This window comes from Vidua macroura, chromosome 9, assembly GCF_024509145.1.
Source record: "Vidua macroura isolate BioBank_ID:100142 chromosome 9, ASM2450914v1, whole genome shotgun sequence".
Taxonomy (NCBI): Eukaryota; Metazoa; Chordata; class Aves; order Passeriformes; family Viduidae; genus Vidua; species Vidua macroura.
In genome coordinates, this window is record NC_071579.1 from 19,619,593 (window position 1) to 19,644,326 (window position 24,734).

A 24,734-nucleotide genomic window follows, 5' to 3' on the forward strand; every position below is an offset into this window, starting at 1 on the left:
ACACAGATATGCGCTCAGTAGCTACAGAAAGTGAATTAGCCAAACAGTATGAACGAAGATACGGAAATTGCACCCTCATCTCCCAGTCATCAATTTCAGAGTGGACTTCTTAATTTTATAAGCAACTTTTTAATTTTGAAACTGATATAGTTTTAGGACTTACAGTTTAGATAATCCTAGACATGAACAGTAGGTTCTCTGTGCATAATGTGATACTACATGTTAAAAATTATACAGTGTCTGCCCTGCGATTTTTGTCTGCTCTAATATGGAAATGTCTACTGTTGTAACAGAAGTCCATCTGAATTCTTTCCCCATTGGCCAAATTCTGGATGAAACTATGGTGGATTATTAGTTTCAACCCAATGAATCATGTCAGAATTAATTTTACCAACACTACCAAAATACCTGCTTGAATGTGAAGTGCAAAAAATGTGTACACATATAGAAAAGGCTTTTTACTAATATATATAAAAATGTAGTCAATACCTGTTAAGACATTTGAATATATATATAGAAAACATATTCATGTTCCTAATAGTCAACATTCAATTTCATCTCCTCTTTCAAAAGTCTAACCACCTGCTTCGTTAATAGTCAGTGTTTCTAAACTGAAAATAAAAAGCATATTTTGGATGGATGCAAATACTAGGTATGAATATATCTATCTTATTTTCATGCTGTGCTTTTATTTCAGCCTTGCTGTGTTAGAGTACTAAAAACTTGTCAGTGTTGTCATGTTTTGATTCAAACAGTCACTTCAGAGAACAAGATCAGTACACAGAGAGAAAACTTACCTTGTACTCTGTCTTATCGATGCCTATTAGGAAAATGAACTCAGCAATGAATAGGTTGATACAAAGGTTCTTGTGAATAGTGTTACGATCACTTTGCAGGCCACGGAAAAAACAGAATGTGAAGATGCAGATGGCCAGGCAAACAAGAGAGATGACAATTCCCACCCAGGTGATGACAGTGAGGAGCAATTCGTGCACTCCATCTTTGTACTAGAAATAACCAAGAATGGAGAAAATTAATATGACTCTTTATGAGTATAAACAAAAACCTATTTTCACAGGTATCTAGAAAAGTTACTTGTTCATTACATGAGATGAGTAAAATGTACTCAGTAATTTCTCAGTCTCAGGTCAGCTTCCCAGAAGAGCAAGATCAGGGTCAATAGAAGAGAAGCGGATCTGAGAGAAAAATGTGACTATTTTATCCAGATCAGATAGCATTTTTACTTTTCCTATGGCTCACTGCAGAGTGGTTGGAAATATGAGCAGAGAACCATAACATTTTTAAGGGACCACTAGGCTCTGAAGAAAGGAAAGAGGAGGAGAACTTTCCCTGGGACTTCCTACAGACCTGCAACTCCACAGCAGACAAGAAAGCAATGCTTTACACAATGAGCAGGACAAAATGCAGAATATGCTGCTCATGTAATTCTGTCTTCAATCTCATGTTTAGCTAAAGGAGATTCCTTGCTTCAGTTCTTTGCAGCTTTTCAAATACAATGGCTTAATGAGAAGTCCCATGTCCCTGCAAATATTGCATGCTCTTGGGCCCCTGACGTGCAGGAAGTGCTTAAAATAGATAACAAAATTTCTGACTATGAAGAGTTGTTTAAACAACCACTATGGAAGTTCTTTCACCTTCCTCACCAAGGAGAGCTGGCACTTGGGCTTCCAGGGAACAGTCTGCTCAGCTGTCTCTACAGCCACTCTCCACCAGTACTGAGGGAGAGTCTATAAAATGGTTGTAAGGTTGGTCGGTAACTTTAAAATATGGCTTGTAGAAAACTTTTCTTCTTCCTTGTTTTCTCTTCCCTTTTATTTTGCTTGCAACTTTATGGATGAGGAGGAAAAGTGCTACAGAAAGCAACTTTGGAAAGAGCAGGTAAGAACTATAAATACTAAAGAAACTTCAACAATTTTGGATCTTGCTAAAAATGCAAAGCTAAGTCTTTTAAGTTTGTTCCCTGTTGATGACTGGAAACATCGTTACCTACCACAATTTCCCGACGAGCCATAAGAATTGCGAAGTTGGTGAGGTGACTGCAAGCACATGTTGTATGAGTTTTATTTGTGTCAACCAGTTTGCAGCCTTGAGTTGACCAGTATCCCATCATAGTCCTCTCTGAGTAGTTCCAGAAGGAACAATTTGCATTGAAATAATTGTCAGGCTGGGAGATAAAAGGATAACATAAAATGAGGATTTTACACACTAAGATGGGAATAACAATTGTTTAATATGTGTAAAAGGTAATTTAGATTAAACTTTGCACGTTTTGGACAATAAAGTTTTTCATCAGCAAAACTGTGGACTATGTTGCACAAGGAAGACATCTAGTTTATAAGGGACTTTATAGTCCAAAGCACTCTGAAGTGTAGTCTCAATTACTGTAGACCCAATTTTAAACAATTACAATTTTTATGCATGGATGGTACATTATAGCTAAAGTGGATTTATTTTGAAGATTTTTTTTTCTTAAGTCACAATTTGAAAATAGGTTTTTTTCCCTTTGGTTCTCACCTTTGGCCAGGCCAAAGTCATGTGAATAGGTATCACAAAAAAGTTCACTCCTCAATGCCTATCTATTTTGATAAAAAAAATCCAACCAGATTTATAAAAACAGGCAAAATGAGAGGAAATATCTAACCATATTTTCTCTATCACAGTAGTGATTGTTTATTTTCCCCATGTGAGACAGAAAAGAGAAAGGGACATACTTAAGAGCAAAGAAACACATTAAATGAAATAGCACAAAGAAAATATACATAAATTCAAAGTATAACAGATCAAGATACCATACTTTATTCTTTGCTGAATAAATGCAATTTGAACAATTTGTATAAGCTTCCATAACTTGGTCCAAAATTAATGTAAAATCTTAAAGAGTCAATAAAACTTACTACATCAAACCATCAAGAATCTTAACAGTTATCTTCTACCCTTCTACTAAGGTAAGAGTTAATTTTCAGTTAGAAACAAATGAGTCATTTACATTTTCATGTTGATTACTGAATTAGCTTTCATTAAGAATACACTTAAGTTCTAATAATCACTGAACCAGGCTCATTTAATTTTATGTTCATAGACTTAACTTGCATCTCTGACCTAGTCCAACATTTAAAATTCAAATGGAAAAAAGGTTGTTTTTCTGCATTGCTTTTCTCTCTTGCTGATTTTGTGACCTTCCCATTGACTCATTAGCATAACTCACATCGATGTGTTCCAGTGTGAAATGCACGGGATCAGTCAGGTACACCCGGCTCGACTCCTTGTTGATGGAAGCGGCGATGACGTGGGAGTTGACGGCGATCGTGCTGTTCTGCCCCGCCAAGTCACTGCCTAACTTTATGGTTGCATTCTCAGTACTGAGGAAACGACCCAAGCTTTTGTAAATAATGAAAACCAGTTTGGCTAATCCTACAAAAGAAATAAAAAAAGCCCATCATCACTCCACAGAGGTGTACAGCGAGCTGTACTCTAGTGACAATTAAGCATCAGTAAACTGAGAGGTATTTTCAGGCCACGGACTTGAAGAAAAACGACCAGGTAGGTACCCCTGATCATAAAAAAAAAAAAAAAAAAAAGCCACAGAGCAGCTTTGTGTTGTTCTGTTTTGATGTTTTAACTATGGTATGGTAGGTTTTATGGAAGTTAATGGAGTTCTACAGTTCCGTGCCCAAGGCTCACCGTTCCTGCTGTTCTGTTTCATGGTTCGTGCAGAGAGCTGAATCCAGTTGCCTCCTTTACCAGCCTGAGGAAATCGCAAGTCCTGCACTTGGCCCTCAGTAGAAAGCACTGCAACATCCAAAACTAAGCAGACCAGAGGAAAAAAAAAAATGTTAAAAAAGGAGAATGAAGAGGAGGTCTCTTGGCCAGATTACAATATGCCAGATGACAATTTTCCCCCCCAGTCTGTATTTAGTTTTCTCACATGGCTGTCTGTAAGGCAGATTTGCACTGCATGCTTCAATCACCCAGACTTAGCTTGTTTAACTAAATCTAATGCACACTGCTAAAATGACAGCGCTTTAGTAGTGATAACATGACATCAAACCTTCTTCAAATTTGTGCCCACAAAACACCCACTTAAAGATACTATACACATGTTGCAAAAAAATGTTAGTTTTGAAGATCTTAATGCCTATGCAGTATCCTTTGCTGACAAATTTAAAACTTTAAGTATTGATTTAAAGTTTTTTAAACAGTCAGCAAAGAATACCTAAGTATACTCTTGCCATGTATTTAGCTAAATCAGTATATGTAGCTAAAAATTATTTCCAATTTTTTTTCTAACTCTGATTCTGTATATTTATAGGAAACCATTTTATTAGTTCTGCTAATAAGCATTTAAATTGAAAAATCAGATGCCACTCAGCTGTACTTCAGTATTACTTTTATAACACATTGTATATTGGGAGATTTTCATGGGATTACCACTGAATGCTGGATTTCCCTGGATAGATAAAATCATATAGGTGAGAGTGGACAATTGGTTGACAAAATCTAAGTTATATTAAACCAGTCTAGCTACAGCTCTGAACTACAGACTGACAAAAAGTATGAAATTAGGAAATCACTTCTCTTTCTCCAAGTCATACATACATATGTGTACAAGGAATTCAGTCTTGCATGGCATCAGGGAAGTGTTATTACGACATGAAGACAGCTTATCACAAGCAGCAATATTCAGAGTCTACTCATCTCCATGGAACTGCTTGTGTACATCCAAAGGCAGATCTGTGATTCTACCCACATTCCTTCAAAACAACTGGTGCAGTTCCTTTGATAACAGACTGTGAGACTTTCCCCCATCCTTTCCCAGTACCTTCCTACTCAATTAAAAACTAGGCAGAATCATCTTCTACAGCTACAAATATGCAGACACTGAAACGTGAAAAGTCTCATTTCTGCAGTCTATTCCAAGTCTCTATCTTGGTACTCTGCATATTAGCAGACTTTCAGGTTCCTTGTACCTCCCTGAGACTACATTAATCTCTGTAATAAGGAATTTTAATTTTATGCATAGCAATGATTTTTGCTTTAACACATCCTGCGCAACAATATTTGCACATCTCTAATACCAAACCCCTTCATTTCTCTGTCACCACTTAAATTCTAAATTATGCTCCAAATATCTCCAGCTATTTTGCAGTCTCTGGAGCATAGCTATTCTGCATTATGGGAGATGTAGTTCACTGAACACATTTTTACCTGAAGGCAGTCATGTTTAATATAAACATTTAGCCTATGCTGAGTGCCTAAAATATTTAACTGGCACAGTACATTGCAAAAAAAGTAATTTAAATTCATTAGGAATAGTTTATATTTAAGAGAAACATATTTTCTGCAGCTCTACAGAAAGCAGTTCCCTTAAAAAAATCCATACTCTGCACTCTTCACATCCACGCGTTCTGCTAATGATTTTTCAGTGATAAATCAACTTTGTAACATCAACTACCTTCCATTTTATAATGTACTAATGACAATAAAGAAGAAGGCTAATTTCAAAGAACCAAACAAGAAAAGTGTGTTTTCCCTGCTTTGGAGCACTCACCTTTCCATCAAACATTGCACAGCTCAGCCTTCAGAAAGTATGTCGCTACCTGGAGTACTTTTTCCTCCTTTTGTGTAAAGCAATACACAGCACTTTAACTTATGCTCGAAAAAAAATTTACTTACCAATATTTTCTGTGGGCATTGAGACTCTACTTGGTTCTACAAGGTTATCAGCCAAGACAAAAGCCCCTTCTTCTAACGTATCAAGTAACATTGTGGCTGCGTGGGCTTGTTCTGAAGAATTCATGTCCTTCCAGGACTCCAGAGCTTCAGGCCTGAGCAAGTTGTCCACTGTATCCACAACTGCCTGCATTCATTAGAAAACTATCATTAGGTCTGATGCCCTAGGCAGCTGGGGAAAATTCCCAATGTTATACGGCAACAATTATAATACTTAACTGTCAGGATGATTTACTGTGATTTAATGGCACAAGAACACTGTTTTCAACATTAAAATATTTTCCATCCGCTTGTTGGATTAGCATGAGTAGAAGCGCAGCTAGTCACTAGCATTGTGTGGTCTCTAAGCAGTAAACATGCAAATTTGACTTGTTTTGTATCAGATATAAGTATGGTATTATTATTGTGCTGAAAAAATGTAAAAATAAATGCCAGAAATCTTGCCTGAAGCTTTCATCTTAATGTCAAAATGTATAACTTCTATTTAAAAATACTAATGCCAAAATTAGCACTCCGCAGTTTAGGCTAAAATGACAATAATAGCCCTCTGGAAACTGAGCCCCACTATGCAGCCATAGCTCTGTAAACTACTTGTCTATGACAAATAGACCTTCTTTATTACAGGAGGCATGAAATGAAGCTGACTCAGTGCTTCAAAATTAGTTTTGGCCACTCTCACTCCCCCTCCTCTTCCTGTACCTGTTCATAGATACTTAGAGGGATTACCAACTCCCATTTCTGCACAAAGGTCAGTTAGAAAAGGAAATCAATAGAGCAAACAAGATGTCCACTGACCGTTCCTGTTATCAGTGATGGCAAAACTGCAAAGCTGAATAAAATCTGCCATTTTTAAAAGTTTTACTTGTAACAACTCTATAATCATGCTTTAAGGTTCACTGAGCTGCATATAAGGTAGTAATAAATAAGGAAGAAGAATAATTCAGTGACATGATTACATTATTTTACAAAATAATCCAATCAGAGTAATCAGATAATCAATTGAAGGCAGGCTTTTACATTAATGCATAACGTTGCTGTGCACTGAGTGCGCTGTGTATTGAGTACAGCAGGCACTGCTGCAACACCCTGTTTACTCTGTCCCATTTACCTATTCCTAATGTGTCGTTAAGCATATATATAATTTGTTTGATCAATTTAAAAGCATTGGAAATGGAAACAGAACACATACAAACAGAAAGATGTCAGTCTGGAGTACTGTATTGTGCAAACAAACGAATGGGAAAACTTGGTCAAAGCTCTTGTCAGAGCAAGATTAATTAGCCTAATCAATTTTAATATCCTCTTTCTGTCTGCATTGTGAGCTACCACGACCTTCCTGGCAGGTGGAAGATACTTCGAAGTGGCTCTAAAGCCTTTTTTCTTTCTCTAATGGGAGAATAGTCAAAATGCTCGCACTGATACTGCTGCAGCCATTAACTAGAGTGGAACAGAAATTGGTCTGCAGAGGCCAGATTCATTAGTCACTAAGAAATACAGATTGGAGCCTCTAATCTGAGGAACAAATGAATTCTCTGTCACAAAGTGGGAACTCGCTTCATTTGCATAGTGTAAGTCAGCTTTTGATTTGTAATTTCAAGAGGTTTATTAGTCTTATCTAAGCAGAGAAGCCCATTTGAGACCGACAGAAAATGACACCAGTTGGAAATTAAGGTTCTGCTCTGGTTTCTCATGTATTGCCATTCAGCAGTGATGGTATGCATTCACTGACACAATACGCTTTTCGTTTATCATGGGATACCCTAACTCTGCGTTTTCCTTGTGGAAAATCATCACCTGCCCCGTAATATTTCTGAAGTGCTTCTCCTCTCAAACAGGCAAATGGATGGGAAAAACCCCACAGCCCCTGTTACACAGCTGTCAGAGCAGCCCCGTTACTGCTTGTCTCACCATCCTCTTTACTATTGAAAAGGAAGCAGAAAACCCCACTCTACCTAAACCACATCTGCTGGATTACCCTTTACTATTAAAATATATTTTCTAATAAAAATACATTACAACTATTATTGCTTGAGAAATGAATTTCTCTGCAGATCTTTGTCTTTTTTGTCAAATTTCTGCATAACTGGACATCTCCCATCCACTTCCAGGGCCCCAGGATAAAAGACAGAAGTGCCCTGTACAGAGAAATCTCTTTTCAGTAAGAGTCTGAATTTTTTTATTATGTTGGAAAGTATTTCAAAATTCTTTCCAAAAATAATTCTTACATTTCATCTCAGAGGATACAGGTAAAAATCAGTATTTTAATAGAAGTTTTGAAAAAATCTACAATAAAATCTTTCAGAGCCAGACATGTCTGTTCTAGGACTTTTTTTCCCCTCCATAGCTGTGAGGTGGCATTACTGGCATTGTACTGTAGCAAAGGAGCTGGCCACTACAGGCAGCCATTCTCCAGCTAATGAAAGGAACTGGAAATCAGGCAGCAATGTGTTACACACCTTCTATATAGCCTGGTTAATGGGACATGTGGCAGACATTTTACAAGTGAAGTTAGAGAAATGTTTGTCTTTGCATTGTATCCTCAAGTCACTGAATTGTAACAATTCTCAGAACTGTAAGAAGGAGTGATTTTACTAGGCATAAGAATACACACGAAGCAAAAACTATATAATGTATATTTTTCTCACAAGCAAATTAACTCTAAACAGTCTTTGATATAAAATTCTACCAAGGTGAACTAATTTCTTTGAGTTGCAAGCTTTTTCCCCCTGCCCAAAATTTTATTACAAGAGAGATGTTACTTCCAACTCAGATAATAATCCCTTCTGCTCTTTTAGTTTTGAACAAGTTAAGGTACAAGAGGTATGAACTTTGATTTTTTTTTTTTTCTGAGTGTTATACCTGTGCAAAGCCAACATTTGTAAAGTTGATATGGGGCACAATACACATTTATCAAAGACTGAAATACATAGGATCATGCAGCAAGATGATAAAGCGTGGCAGGTTGCTGAAGCAGGGAGAAAGCAGGGTGACAGCACAGGAGATATACCTTAAGGTAAGCCCTGCACGTCTTCTCTCGTTTTTGGAGCTTTTTAATAAGGAAAAAGAAAATCAGAAGTTAGAAAGATTCTGGAAAACTTCAGAAAGAGAAAAAAAAAATACTCTGGTGTTTCAAATCCTGATTTTGAATGAGAGCCTGGACATTAATCTAGCTTCTGTCCATGATGACTACATCACACAGGAAATGTTTTTTCCCAGCTGTGGTTTAAGCCCAGCTGGCAACCAAAGACCACACAGCCACTTGCTGATTTGCTCACCAGCAGGATTGGGGAAAGAATCACAACGGTAAAACTGACAAATTCCATGAGTTGAGATAAACACAATTCAATAGGTAAAACAAAATAAAATAAACTAGGGAATTAATTCACTGCTTCCCATGGGTAGGCAGGTGTTCAGCCATTCCCAGAAAAGCCAAGCTCCATCACATGGAATTGTTACTTGGGAAGACAAACACCATAACTTTGAAGTCTCCCAGTTCTTCCTAATTCCCACCAGCTTTGTATGCTGAATATGATGTCACATGGTCTGGAATACCCCCTTGGTCAGCTGGGCTCAGAGGTCCCAGCTGTGTCCCCTCCCAAATTCCCATGCACTCCCAAATTCCTTGACAGCACAGCAGTACAAAAAGAAGAAGATGCTGTGAAAGTGCTGCTCAGCATTAACAAAAACATCTTTTTATCGAAGATATGGAAGATTTATTCAGCACAAATCCAAAATGTAGCCCCATGCTAGCCACTGTGAAGAAAATTAACTCTACCCCAGCCAAAAGCAGCACAGCAACCTTTACTCAGGTGTCTAGATAACTTTTGCCCAAATGGTGGGGTTCGTACGAAAAGGTCAAAAGGAAAAAATCCGTGTGTGGGCACTTGATCTGTCTCTGGGAAAATTATTTTAAGGGCATCTAGGGGCTGTAAATAAAACTACTGCCAAAATAATGGAGAAGTGCATGGATATCTTTCTCTCTAAAGGAGGATGAAAAAATATTTCATTTGTGGCTTGCTGACTAGGCTCATGCAAGGAAGAGGCTGAGAAATATAACATTTCCTCTGAGAAAAAGAGGAAAGGTAATAACACTGTAATTTGTATTTAAACCACAAAGACACATTTTCTCTGAAATGTTTCTTGGAACATGTTTCCAGAGAAAACATTAATTCAAGTTTTAGTTATGTGCAGTAAGGCCTTTTTATAAAGATCAATTATAAGTCATGTTGGTGTCTTTAGAAGTCTAAGAAAGTGCTATTATTCTGCAGGAAGTTGGATTAAAATAAAACCCTGCACCTATGCAGAATTCTACTGATTTTATTACATGTTCAGGGTTAAAAGGATCACTGGATAAACATGCTGATTTGTTATAGAATTTCTGAGAGCTAATACTCATTTCCCTCACACTAGTTATAATGCATTCCAGATTTTAATATGGGACACAGCTATGTATTTTAGGACCAGTCAGCTATTGTGAATTATATCTTATTCCCTAAAGAAGGTAATTACAACTTTCCGCTGTGTATTTACTGCTGTTTTCTCTCATATGCTTATTCCAGAACTATACACATGCAGGAACAAAGTATAGATTAATATTTCTGAAAGGAAAAAAATACCAAACCCAAGAGCAATTGTTATCCCAGCAGGAGGAGGTGATGGGAGTTGTGTACCTTGTTATAACTCCTTCCAGCAGAGTCTTTTTCACTGGGCCGTAGTTCCTGAAGCTGAGCATCCAAAATGTCCACGAGCTGTTCCATCAGCCTCACTGATGAACTAACATCACCAGCAAAGACCGGTCCTTTGGTGTGTTTAGCCAGTTCATTGGCCAGACTAGCAGCATTTTCTCCACTTCTGATCTGAAATGACAGTTTATATTATCTCAGCAGGGTCCCTTGTTCTGCTTGAGGCTTCTAATTCCAATTCCCTGTGTACCTTTGTTGTGGTGAAATAACCATTTGCACATACATTGAAATCTGTAACTAATTGAGACCAATAACGTTCTCTTTATCTCAGAAGATTAAAGGTTCTTAGATCTGTGGCACACAAAAGCAGTTCTTAACAGCCATCAAAACCACAAATCTGAGTGGGACTTTTGGGCTCGATCTTCTATTCATCCTCACTTTTATTTTACTGCCATTATCAGACAGTAAGAAATCTGTTTGTTCATACCAGTGCTTGAGGCATTTGAAAGTCAAGAAGCCTTGTACTGACAACAAATTATCCAGTTTTCATAAACTTTGTAAATCTCAGTAGGGAAGGAAAACACAGAAAGTGGTTCTGCTGTCTAAACATACTGTTATCAATGCATTCAGACAAAAATCTATTTATTATAGAGTAATTTTTACTGAACAAAAAAACCCTTGCTGTATACCAGAGGTTTTGCTGTGTGTTCTATAGTATTTGATTTTTTAAGCAAATATTGCTTTTGGTTTTTGAAAACATGATAAGCTACTTTGTTTTAAATAGTGATGAGAACACGTAATCACAAATTCAACATAAGAATTTAGAGAGGGCATACTAAGACACAAATAAGAACCTAACTGTTGGCCAGTACTTTGCACATGGAGTGCACATAACTCCTACTTTTAATGAACACAGAGTAATAAAGACAACTTTAACAAACTGAAATATTAATGCTCAGAGTTAAAATCCTTAATCACCAGTGTACACCAGATTAAAAGGTTTCAACCAACCTTCTGAGCCAGCTGATTTACCCAGTGTGAGGTACAGTTGCTAAGATCAGGGCCTTTGGGGTTCCACATTCCCGTTAAGACCACGCAGAGATACGAGGCAGTTCCTACAACAGATGTAGAAAACTACAGTGAAATGGAAACCATTTTTCTACATGCATTCAGGAAATTGGCTACACTGTGCTCCTAAACAACATTCAATTCTGAATGCTGCTAATGGTAGTACTTGACAATAATTGACAAAAATGTAAGGAAATAATGTAGATTACAAAGAGCAATAAAAAAAAGTCAGTGAAAAGTACCAGACATTTTCTGCAAACAAACAAAAAGCCCTTGATTTTTCCTGGAGCTCATCCAGAGGGGAGCTCATAATGAGAAAGGCAGCTGTAAGCATATTTCACAACAGTCCTCAAGCAATGCCCTAAAATTTGACCTGGATTCACACAAGTGCAAGCGCAAGGTAATTCTGTGGCTACGCTCAAATGACGATTGCAGATTATAACTTGACCACTGTCTGCAGATACTGCACTCTCTGAGTAACAAAAAAATCATGGGACAGACAGCCTGAGATTAAAAAATATTCATCATGAGAGAGCTGCATATTGCTTTTGAAATGTCTGCTTGACATCAAGATATATTTTTAAAGGCAATACCTCGTGTTCCTTTGGGGCAAGGGCGTTCAACCATCATTCCTCTTTGTGTTTGAGGCCAGCTAATCCCCCTGGCCTCAGTTGGTTCACAGAATCTCTCTGGCAAAGGGAAAAAACTTGTCACAGGAGGAATTTTGGTTGTGGAAATGGGTGGTGGTGGTTTGGGTCCTCTGCTTCCTTCCTTTGTTCCTCCAGCTGATGTTGTGCTTATGGGACCTCTCTGTGATGTAGTGCTAGTGGTTGACACTGTGGTTTTGTAAAGCTCTGCTGAAGAAGTTATTGTCACTGCTGTGGTAGGCACTGCACAGGGAAAAATCAGAGTAATAATAAAATAAATTACTTCAGAATTATATATAAAAAAAGTTATTTAAAAGCTATTTATGTAGCTTTCAAGGATTCTCTGGCGTCTCCTTTCCTTTATCTTAATATTACTCTTATTGCTATTCTGGATGCTTAAGATGTAACTTTGACTTTTTTTTTGTTTTTCTTTTCTTTTTTTACTCCCAGCTCATACTGTTATGACGTTTCAGCACATTCTCCAAATAATGTCTTCTGTAATAAAAATTGATAGTTACATTTCTAAAAGCTGAAAGGCATACTAGGGAATTATCAGTACATAACAAACACGCTCAAAGCAATTAAAGATTACTTAATCACATTTGCAGCAGGAACAACTCAATAGATAGAATCATTTGAATCAGTGTGCCGTGAACAATGTAGTCCAGCTTTAACAACAAAGGCAGTGGGCTGTAACTAACAAGACCATTTTTGAAAAACAGACCTCAAAACTTCAAGTCACCCAGTATAGACCTTCCAGGGCAATAATTATGATAACATCTTCCTACCCAGCAGTCATGCTGCCTGAGAGAGCTGCATGCCCGATCAGCTCCAAGCAGAGGCAGCCCCAGCAGGTACATGGCGTTCTCCTCTTTGTACATTTGGGACTGTAACATCCTTTTTTGGTAGAGCAGGTAGGAAGACACAATTCATAGAAGCCAGTGGCAAGGAGCAAGTTTTCATCTTCTATGAAACACCAGGACAGGCTTAGGCCAAATCCCTTCTGCTCAGGATGTGCAGCTACTCCTGCCATTGACCCACAGCAGGAACTCATGGCTGGAGCTGCTGAGGTACAGCCCAAGCCACGCCAGGGTTTTCAGGCTTTGGAGAGATAATGTAAGTTAATGCTAGTGGAGTCTGGAATGGCTGTGCAACACCTTCACGTGTATACTGAGACCAATGCAAGTAAGCAAAGCAACTGCCACAGTTAGCATTATTTCCAAATATTCATTAGTGTTCAAAATGCTTTACAGGCACAGAAAAATACAGAGGCTTGTGTTAAGAACAAATAAGCTCACAAAAATTTTTTTGGGCTTTTTTCTTTCTCTTTTTTTCTTCTGCTAGGCCGTTGCACTCTTGACTTACTGGACAATGAAGCTTCTCTAAATTAAATCATAAATAAAATAAAACCAAAATAAAGAGCAGTCTCACTTTTTTCAGCAGTTGTTTTATAAATCAGTGCTTTGCATAATATTACATTTCAGCCATTTGGCAAATTACAATTTTCTTAAAACACTTTTTCAATTATGTTTCACTTACATTAGAGGTTTAGAATATTAATTCATTTATTTCTTTGCACATGAATTTAGGGTGAAGTTTTGATCATCATGATCTGTTTTTTTCAAGAGTAAAGGCAAAGATATGCCTATCATCCCTCTCCTGCTCACAAACTTCTGCAGAGACTGTCTCCTCTTCAGTCTCATTCTTGGCTGCTTGAACGCAGCGTGTGTAATTGTGCTGAACTTGTGGTGCAGCCAGTGACTATTGAAACCCTCAGATCTGTTCTGCAAGTGTTTGCCTGACATCTTGTGAAACTGCTCTAATTTGCTTTTGATTACAATGCATCCAGCCTTCTAGTGCTTCCCAATTAACATTTGTCAAAAGCATTTGCAATCCCTTCCACAAGTGTCAGGCAAGGCCTGATGAATCAGGTCCTCAGGAACAGGGTGCTCATGGGGATGGAGGATGATGCAGGGGACAACCAATTATTACGAACCATCTCCTAATACACTCTGCTAATTAATACATATTTAAACATCAAAATGGCTATTAGCATTATTGCAATTACTACTCAAACCCTGTAATGTTTAGGACAGTTTTGTCTCAGAAGCAAAATATCAGTGTCAGAATTCATAAAACACTTTGAAGTTCAGTGGTGAGGTAACAATTTTCAGAACATATTTGGTGTTGCACTCTGAGCTAAAATAATTCTGCTGTCATTACAAAACTTTAGTTAGTACAATTTTCATGATATCCATTAAAATCAATTTCAAAGTCTATCACCCATGATTAAAAAATGACCTGCATGGTAGTACTACATAGAAATATATAAGTAATCTCACATTCTAAGAGAAAGACTTTAAACCACCTCTCACAAAAAAATTGAAAAACATTGCAGATAACTTCTATGAGCTTATCTCTTCAATCAAATTTTAAAAAAGAAGTCATCATATTTAAGAATGCACCAGGAAACTTCAGACAGTGCAGGAAGTCTGGGAAAGAAGGTGGTTGAAAACTAAGAAACAACCGAACACATCACTTCAAGGAATATATCTAGCTTTTGGAAGGCAGGTCATTTTGTCTTTTATGACCTGTGGGAATTTAATCTGCTCAGCCATTCTCCTGAGCTGCACGAAGGCACATGACAGCTGCCACCACCTGACGTGTCTTGTTCCAAGAGCTGAGGGTGGTGGCATCTGCAGGCTCTGCCTTACAGAGCACTTTGCCAATACAAGATAATGGCAGTGATGATTAATAGGTTGCAACAGAGAAGAAGAACAAACTCCATGTCAAGGTTATTAACCTATTGTTCTAAGCAGCAGGGGTGAAGCTATGAAGTTTTTGTCCAACTCCAAAAAAGACACTTTTACAATGCGAGATTCTATTTTGACTTTTTCACTAGGCTTGATATGCTGAGGAGAAAACCAAATTTTCTGCCTTCTATTTTTTTTAAGAATAGGTTCTTCTTATTATCAGCTGAAGACATTAAAATTAAGAAAATAAGAGAAAAGAGCAACAAGAAGTAAATCCAAAGACTCAAATTGAGGCGTAATTAATTTACATTTGTTTCATGCAGTTCCTAACAGCTGATTTAAACAGTTATGTATCCTATCTGTTACTAAAAATGAAGACACCACTGGAGTAAAACTCAACACCTGTTCAGCAGTGTTATGTCTATAAAAAACTTAACACAATTGCTGTAGGACAGCAGAGGAATAGTAACTTTCTTTCCTCAACTATCAGTGAAGAGCAGATTTAGAGAAGGCACACAAGCTATCTAGTATTCCTTGCCAACAGGTTTCTATTCTAGGCAGGCAAAAAAAAACTAAACCAAGCCAAATCAAAAATATCCCCACCCAAAATACAATTGTAACCTTAGATTTACAATTGTGTTAATTGTAATGCCCAAATGATGTGCCACTTCTGAAAATGGTTTCATTCTCCCCTCTGGCATCCAGGTCATTTGAGAAATCAGCTGCATGGACTTTTTAAGTTAAATATATATTTTTATAGTCGGGTATTTCAATTTATTCAGACACATGAATATCCATGTGCCCACCTTTATTCTCAAAAGGTGTCATACATGGAGCTGCTGTGTAAAGCAACAGAGATCAGAAACCTGTGCAAATCACAATTTTCCTGCCTTCTGTTTATTACTTCTCTGTACCTGTTTTTGTGCTTCAGTGAATAGCAGGGAAGGTACTAAGAGTCACCTAATTACCTATAGGTGACTCCAGCTATTATGTTAGTCAGTACTCTATTGACCCTGTCAAATCCCATTCAATTGAAAGAGAAATTTTTACACAGCCATATATAAATTTATACCTAGAAAATGATAACACACGTGACAAAAAAAAAAGAAAAAGCCAAAATACTTGTGGTTAAGAAATATGCTATCTGGTCCTCATTATATTGTCATTACTTGTACAACCACTTTTTCATTCACCTGTAGTCTATCAGATTTGATATACTAGTGCAAACCCAATTTACTTAATTTGCTGCATGACTTTCTTGTAGATTCTTGGTGTTGCACTAGTTTCCTATTACTTCAAGCCCTTGGTGATGCTAGTCTGAGTTTCTGTTCTGTCCATACTCACAACATCCATCTCTCCCTGCAGTGATCCAATAATACTTAATGATGGGTATCATGGCACAAAAGGGGAGACAACTACAGTTGGAACAGTTAGCACAAATTGGGATGAGTGTAGATGAAATCTCTCCCAAATGCACTAACACAGAACAAAAGGATTTATCTTCTTTTTGTTACCAAGGAAACCTTACAATGTAATGCTCATGCTCACTTTTTAGAGGGAAAATTCCCTCATTCTTCCTGGTCTTTTAACTTAGAATTCCTTTAAAAATTCTTGCTTCACCAAGGATTAATTTGGACCCTTGGTACCTCCTATCGAAAGAATGTAACTGGATATATCCACTAAATTTACCAAGGATATAAAAACTCTGGTTTGTCTCCAATTTTTCAGTGTCTTTTTGCAAGGTCTGATATATTTGATTTCATTTTAAAATTTGGGTTTTGACTTTTAAATGCTTTCTACCCTTAATCTTAGAAAACATGCTCTTCTGTAACATCTGAGTGGTACTTGACAGCTGTAGCTCTGAAAATAATTTCTACATCTACACCAGAGACACACGGCAGCAGGCTGAATGTTTTACATGTAGCATTGTCTTGGCAGACACCTTGCAAATGCACCATCTTGGCAGACACAAGCACTGCAGAAACAGGAGGACCCCTTGCAAATGCAGTTGGGGCATTTGCTCAGCATCAGATGTGCAGACGTGGAGCTCAGGGACATGGTTCAGTGGCTTTATGGTTGGACTTAATGATCCTACCATCATTCCATGATACATCTGTGTACTATAATTTTCGAGAGAAGCAGGAAGAAAATAACATAAAAAGAATAGGGTTAAGGGAGGAGTTCTAAGGGCAGCAGACCCCACTATCTGAGTACTAAAGCAGTAGTCTGCCTCCAGCAACCACAGTTTTAGAAATCTGAAGAGTTTCTCCTGAAGACTAAGAAAATAAAGATACTGGGAAAGTCTCAAGAAGAGAAAATGGTGTAGGTTTGCAGCAAGAGCAAGGTCAACATCAGGTTAATTGCAGTGGTATTTCAGAGGTTTCAACAGGGAGATTTAAAAATGAAGGAGACAATAGAGAAAACAAAGCCATGAGTTTCAGGACATGGATGAGCCCAAGTTCTGGCCCCGGGAGCAAATTTGAAGGGAAAGTGTAACTCAAGTATGACAAATTCATCTTTCATGTAGGAAGAAAGACTGGTGTTTTTGAAGCACTTGGGAGCTGGACATTGTGGTGTAGACAAAAACTAATAGCCAAGACAGATATATAGGGAAAAAAACTAAAAATCAGTGTGTGTCTTATCTATCATTATTTCTCACTTGGCAACGGAGGGACCACAGATTACTGAGTTTTCCACAATAGTCCCAAGGTAACCATTTGAAAAGAAAGGGCCATGACTTCCAATTTTGAGATACTGACCTTGTGACACCATTAAATACTTGATATTAAAGTACTGTTGCAAAGGACACTAAAAGAAAGTTCTTGTGTTAGGTGACTTACAGAATGTTATCCTAACTCCTATGTTGTTGAGTAGATGATTAAGAAATCTGAGTTGACCACAAAAGACCCAAACCAAATTAAAATAAAAGAAGTACGAAAATGCTGTTTGTCAAGCGCACTTAAAAGCTGATCTAACTTCATATGAGATAAAAAATCCAAATGTGTATTACACATGTAGATCCTTTATATAATAGTCAAAGGACTGAGCTGCAATTTACACAGAATTTATGCTGAAACAAAGAGGAACTGGAAATATAATAGAAATAAATATAGAAGTAGATACCATAAAGAATTTCTCCTTGCTTTTATAGCAGTGCATCTCAAGGACAATTATGTTAGATGATTTTGCCTTTCATTTAGTAGTTTCTAACTACAGGCAATTGGCTTAGGCAAAAGAGGAAATGACCTGAAACATATTCTTAGATCTGCAATGTACATACCCATACAAAATTAAAATATTGGGTATTGGCTTTATCTAAGTAAAAATACTGTGACTATATGCATCACATGCTCAAAGAAAATGAGTGTCTTTTTTTGGTTTCTATATTTCAAAAAGACCAGAATCAAAAGATATTTACTGATGCATTCAAAACCCAAACTCATAACTTACTCAAATATTCCTTTCCTGTCTTCATGGGTGAATGGGCAAATAGCTCAGAGGAGAGGCAAGTACCCTGCAGTGTGCCCTGGACCCATTCTCGCCTAGGTCTTGTTGGAATAAACTATTTCTGCTTCTGCCTTGCATGCCAGCAAGGCACCCAGGAAGTGAAAGGGGTGCTGGTGGATGCCCAAATCTGGTTTTGAGAGCAGATGGGATGTGGCCAGCACATACACCATAACTTAAGATCTTGAAGACTCTCTCATAATAAAAATATTATGAAATGTCTTACTGGAGATGTTTGGAGGTTTACTAAAGTGAACGAAGGATTCCACAAAGCCTTTTCTAGCCCTGCTTTTCCTTTATGCTTTTTCTTCTATGCAGTGACTTAAAGATTAACTTTTTTCACATTCACAGCAGCTGCCTGAACTGCAAAAGCTACTTAGAGCCTGAACCTCCATCTTCTCCTCTTACTCTTAAAGCTTTGGAGAATTTAAAATTCATCTTTGTCTCACTTGAACGGAATGAAAAGTGGCATGCATGAGAATGTATGAAAATGAAAGCTTTATTTTTTTTTTAATTACACAGGTGGTTTATCTCTCTGCTAAGAGCATCCCCAAAGCCTCCCTGAGGAATGGACTTGCTCAATGTACAGAGAGCAAAGCTGGCCAGTTCCCCAAACACCTGTAACCTGCCTGAGCCTGGCCAAGTATTGCCAGGGAGGTCTGTAGGAGACTGGACAGATCACCCATGGCTTTGGAGATCACTAACCACTCTGTTCTGCTGCCTCATATGCAGTTTCGTACCTGGGAAAGCTATATGTGTGTTGCTATAATTGTGTGCATAATACAGTTTGCACTGCTGTGCATGAATCAGCTTTGCTGAAGCAGGGCAGCAACTTTTCATGTGGAGAAGCCATTATTACTACTTTCTTGAAGTAGAAAAAACGGCTGCTAAACATGCATAGCAGTTAGATGAGAGAAGTGAAGTATTACCTTCATTGCTAATGCAGCTTTTGCTGCATATATCTTCCGCCACAGAGCATTTCCCCTAGTATTTACTCTCCTCTGTAGATGTTAATATGTGGCTGTGCCTGTTCATGCCATTTTTAGGGATTTCTGACATCTAAAGACCTCCATTTTTCTTTTCCCTTTTGACAGTTAGTATCTTTCATTTTAGGAAGTAGTACTAACTTCTAGCAAGCTAGAAGTTAGTAATTGTAAGGGGCTTACTGAGAAATCCACTAAAAAGATGTCAGACAATCTCATCTAACCCGACATTAGAAACTGTGAAAATAAGGCTGCAGAAAAATACTTATGCTTGGTATTGCACATTAACCCCATATGTCTCCTCTGGGACCTCCCAGCACACACTGCTCTCCACTGCTGGCGCCAAGAAGTTAAAAGGTCTGTGTGTGTGCTGTAATCAGTTCAGAAGGCAGGTTACACCAAGAGGATGGGAACAGGCTTCTGGCTCAGCATGAAGCAACTCCAACTCAGTTTAGCTATTGGAGTCAAACTGACTGATGGTATAAAGTAAATAATTCCCCAACTCATTCTCAACCACAGAAAAGCTACACACTTGCATTCAAAAAAGGAAAAAAAAGAAATAAAAAAGAAAAAAAAAGAAAAAAAGAAAAAAAAGAACAGCACAAGCCTGTAAACCAAATAAAGTAATTCTATTTCTCTTCACAGGTTCTGCAAATTTGCCTTGCACTGCTGTAATGCTGCTCAGCTTCACACAATGCAGACAAAAAAATCCTTCCTCACCTTTCTGTCATGAACTAAATCTAAGACCAAATACTTCGTAACTTATTTCTCTGAATGGAAACACAACGAGATGAAAAATGAGAAAAAAAAAAAAAATTCTTACCTTGGGCAGGATCAGGTGGGCCAAACTCCAAGGAGTATCTCAGAATGAAGTTGTTATTCCACACATACAGCTGGTTGTCTCTGGGGTTGTAATCCACTGCGGCGATGTACTGGTACTGGTTGGGAAAAGGAATGTCCACGTGCTCGCCTCTGCTTAACCTGGTGTTGTAGATGTAATCGATGGCGTTCCTGCCGGTCTCGCTCTCGTTGTCCTGATACACCGACCGCACCACGTACAGGACACCGCAGATCATGAAAGCATTGGATGCTGCCCGCTTGTCGTAGGTCGTTTCCCAGGTGGCTTCGAAGCGCAGAGTGTAAGGGTTCAGCTGGCTAATTACTATCATCCCATTGTTTTGCTCCGTAGCATAAATTACCCACAAGCCGTTTTCATCAACTGCCAAGTCAATATCAGTCTTTCCTCCCCATCGGTATGGAGAGGTGTCATGGTAATTAGCATAATTGATTATGGCCTCTCCACTCTTAATTCTAGTCCTCAAGTCAAATTTTACTATGTTCCGAGTTCTTTCCTTGTTGAAAAAGACAGCGCCGTCATACACTACAAATCCAGTACCATCCACTCGGTTTGGGAGTTTGTACGTCGTCTGCTGGCGTCCGTTCTGGAAGTCCTCTAAAGAAGCATATTCTATCAAAGTATCCGTGCGATACGGAGTCCATGGCATGAAGTATATTTTATCTGCAGCCTGGAGAGGATCTTTGCACCAAGCACCTGCTTTTTGTTCAGCTTCATATAAATACGGTGAGTCCACAATTGCTTTCAACGTCCCCGGGCAAACAAAAACTAACAGTCACAGAGAGAAGTAAGACAAGAATTACGTCAAATTAAAACCGTCTCATAATAAAAATTAAAAAAAAAAAGAAAAAAAAAAAAGAAAACAACAAAAAGGTAGGTAAATCATAATGACTGTGTCAGGAAGAAAAAAAAATCAATTTAATTGGCACTAGATTATACCTTATGTTATAATTAATGCAATTATCACCCTTTATCATCCACTTTTCTTAAAGTTACCATGTTCTTGCTGTACCAGTATGGAAAGTGGATGGGAACTGCTTTCACTAGTACAGACCAAGGCTCAATGGCATACACAGACAGCTGAAAATGTAGAGCTACTCTTGCATTTTCGTTTCAGACTTTTAGTGAGTACACATTAACGCTCCAGAGCTTTTAACTGGTGTGCAGCAGTGTGCTAGGTCATTTCAGTCCAAAAAAAATCACATCAACTTGTTTAGAACTTTAAGAAGTGGTGAGGCTGAAAAAGGAGGTGCCTCGATTAAAAATAAAGGAACAAAACAAATCATCAGGTATATAGAGAAAGCAATTAGGAGCAGAGAAAACAAAACACAACCAAAGCAATGAATGAAACAGACCAGGAAACCCTGTAACCATGGCATGCTATGGAGAGGGTTCTGGAAGCCAGGCAAGATGACACTTGATTAACAAGAATTTACCCAAGGGTGAGAGAAAGAGAGGGAAAGAAAGACAAAGAGAAAGGGAGAGAAAAAAGCAAGGGAGTCTTCCCTCCAGCCCAAGTACTTCAGACACTATACCCCGCCACCTACTTTAAGCAGCCAAGTCACTTTATTGCAAACAGTCGACTTCTTTATGAGGTGTACTTATGAGATCCTGCTGATTATCATAATATAAGAGTGTTGTGGGGAGGGGAAGGGAAGAGGTTAACATCCATAAGGCACATAACAAGGAGCTGGGGTTTGGACTGTATACGTTATTTACCTTTTTGCTCCACTTCTATTTTAAGCATCGGAAGAAAAATAAAAAAGTGCAAGGAAAAAAGAAAGAAGATTAACATAAATTGACTATTAGTCTAAAAGATTAAATTAGTAACAGACGCTAAATATAGGGAGAATAAGAACTGCACTATATTGGATAAAGAGAAACAGACAACAGGATAACCTAGCGGGAGAGAGATTCTACGGTTACGCAAATGAACACGGATCAATCATTTTAGTAGATTAAGGAGGGAATACAGATATGTTGACATGTAGTTTCACTTAGTGAACCTGAATAAATAATGAATTACTTTACTAATACATGCTATATACACTCTTCTTCTTCTAAAAGCATAATGCTAATCAAGTTGGTTTTTAAGCAACATATTAATTTATCATATATGTGCAAGTGCACATATATATACTGTATTAATTGATAATTAGAAATACAAAATTCAGTATATTAATTATATAGGTTTGCATATGTGATTATTAAACCTCCCCCATCTTTGCCCCAGACATTTCCCTGCTTTTCTTTCTTGTAAAGAAAGCAGCTTGCACCCTTTGGGTCTCCTTAGGCTGTATTTTATTTGTTTTCCTGAATGTCAATCTTGAGCACTTTTGCCACTTCTTAGTCTACAACTGCAAAATCAGACTAGAAGGAATAAGCAAAAACATCTAGAAAAAAAGAAGCAAAAGCACAGTAAGCAAGAGGGAAAGAGAAGAAAAAAATAACAATTAGCTCATTCAGATATTCTCCAGCATCATCGATTAAGCCCGAAACAGCAAGCTAGTATGCAAGGACAGTATTGTGCTTAAAACAAACATCCATCCTGCCACCATACATGGAAGACATAAACCGAACCCAATTAATAAAGTTATATTACTGTAGCAATTTTTCCCCCAGGAAATTTTAAGGAAGTTACAGAAAGATATATAGCTGAAGCCCAGCTAGTAAATAGCTTTTCAATAATTATTTGCAGTAAAACCTATTTCATATACTCTGTGGCCTTTGAAATATGCTCCCCTGGTTTCATAAAATGACCTGGAAAATGACAGATGTACCAAGCTGTGTAACAGTAGCTGCTGATACCAGGGAAGTGTATCAAAACTATTTGCACAGCTATTACATTTTCAGTATTATAGTATTATCCTGAAAAATTCCTTTGTAAGTTTCATATAAAGTTTTGGATTTTCAGTTTCATTTAATAAAATTACATATGATTATTCTGAGAATGGTATTGGCTGATCTGATCTGATCTAGCATTTCTTCAGGAAACAATTCCATAACTTTGCAGGGGAACTGGAGGGTGTCAATATTTTCAAAATGAGCAGTAGTTTTCCTAGCCTTTGTACTGTTATACATCTTTAGGTAAAATACTCATTTTTCTGCAATTTGTAATTCTGGATTTATCTGAGTAAACTGAAGATGTAGTCTGAGATGAATTCTTAGGTTTTACCATTAGTATTAATGACTTTCAGATGATTCTGTTTGTGAACTTCTATGCATGTGCTTATTTCTCACCAAAGAGCAATACTGATACTCTACCTGCTTAGAATTAGTAATAGGAGATGGGGGAAAAAGATAACTGAAATCATTACTGGCACGTCTGCTCTGCATGCATTGGTGTACAGCTGTACACCAATTGGTGTACACCAATTTTTCAGGGACAGATGGGCTTATTGAAATAAACAAATGCTGCAAAGTCCAATCAATACACATAGAGAGAGAATAAAACACTTTAAAATGTTTTCTATTGAATTCCTGAGTCCAAAATAGGCTTAAAATAAAAATGCAGAGATATACAAAATGGCACTTTTGATGTTCTTTATAAAAGGGCTGGCTTCTGTTAGTCAAAGTGCCAACATACATCGTGAAGCCTAAGTGAGAGAAATGTCCAGTACAATCTCTTTGTAATTTAATTGATAGCACTCTTATTATTTCAGGACAAAGCAATGCCTATCAATTTGTCTGGAATTTTTGTTGGAGCTATAACTGAGTACCTGAAAAATAATTTTGCTGCTTTTTTGGGTTTTTTTTTCACTTTTAGATGCAAAAAAGGAAGCATTTATTAAGTACTTTCAAACTTAATTAAATTGCAAAATGAAATACTTTCCAATAAGCAAAGCAGTTATGTATTTCTGAGGCCAGCAAGACATAGAGGAGCTCATAAACTGCATTTTGTACAAGGGTGACAGCAACTCCAGTGTGTAAGAACTCTCACCTTTCACCACAAAACCTGTTATAATTGCTGTTTGTCATCTCTCATGGACTGAGAGCTACCACAGTGAGAATTGCAAATTTTTCAGTCTTGCAGTAACTGAAGATGAAATTCATTAAATATATGAACTTTGGTTAGAAGTGCTGTGGTCACTAAACTCCTCCCTTCCCGGGCCCACAAAAGCTTATCCTACCTTCCTAAGAAGTCTCTTACACTGAGACAGCTTCTATTTGCAAATCTAATTATTTCAGTCATTCTGTAAATTTATATAAGGAGCTCTGGAACAAGTAAGGAAATAAAATTTAGACTTGATAACTTGAGTTTACCAGGCATCAAAAAAAGAAACTTGGAAAAATAACAAGATAGGCTTTGTGGGACAGGGAAGAAAGAGAGTCAACAATCAAAATGGCTACTGAAGCACAATGTGATATGAAATCAACCTTCAAAACTCATTCTAGTAACTGGCAATCTTTTTGATGACTGCTGGTAATGACAGGTGATGCCTCTTTCAGTTCTGGAATTGGGCAGTGTCATCACTGTACATGCTGCAGTT

At 37.6% G+C, this 24,734-nt stretch overlaps 1 protein-coding gene across 6 annotated transcripts in view; it reads right to left on the reverse strand.

Moving 5' to 3' along the window:
• ADGRL2 (adhesion G protein-coupled receptor L2) overlaps positions 1-24,734 on the reverse strand; it is a 155,733-nt gene that overhangs the window by 23,631 nt on the left and 107,368 nt on the right. For 3 of the 6 annotated variants that reach the window (XM_053984945.1, XM_053984943.1, XM_053984942.1), the window contains exons 5-14: positions 20,212-21,012; positions 12,095-12,391; positions 11,445-11,548; positions 10,422-10,607; positions 8,759-8,797; positions 5,695-5,878; positions 3,703-3,825; positions 3,227-3,432; positions 2,012-2,185; positions 798-1,007 (exon numbers count right to left, since the gene is read on the reverse strand). In XM_053984945.1, the coding sequence (XP_053840920.1) occupies positions 798-1,007; positions 2,012-2,185; positions 3,227-3,432; positions 3,703-3,825; positions 5,695-5,878; positions 8,759-8,797; positions 10,422-10,607; positions 11,445-11,548; positions 12,095-12,391; positions 20,212-21,012 (2,324 nt within the window). The remainder of the gene's footprint in view (positions 1-797; positions 1,008-2,011; positions 2,186-3,226; positions 3,433-3,702; positions 3,826-5,694; positions 5,879-8,758; positions 8,798-10,421; positions 10,608-11,444; positions 11,549-12,094; positions 12,392-20,211; positions 21,013-24,734) is intronic. The other 3 variants (XM_053984946.1, XM_053984944.1, XM_053984947.1) reach the window with 1 other exon arrangement.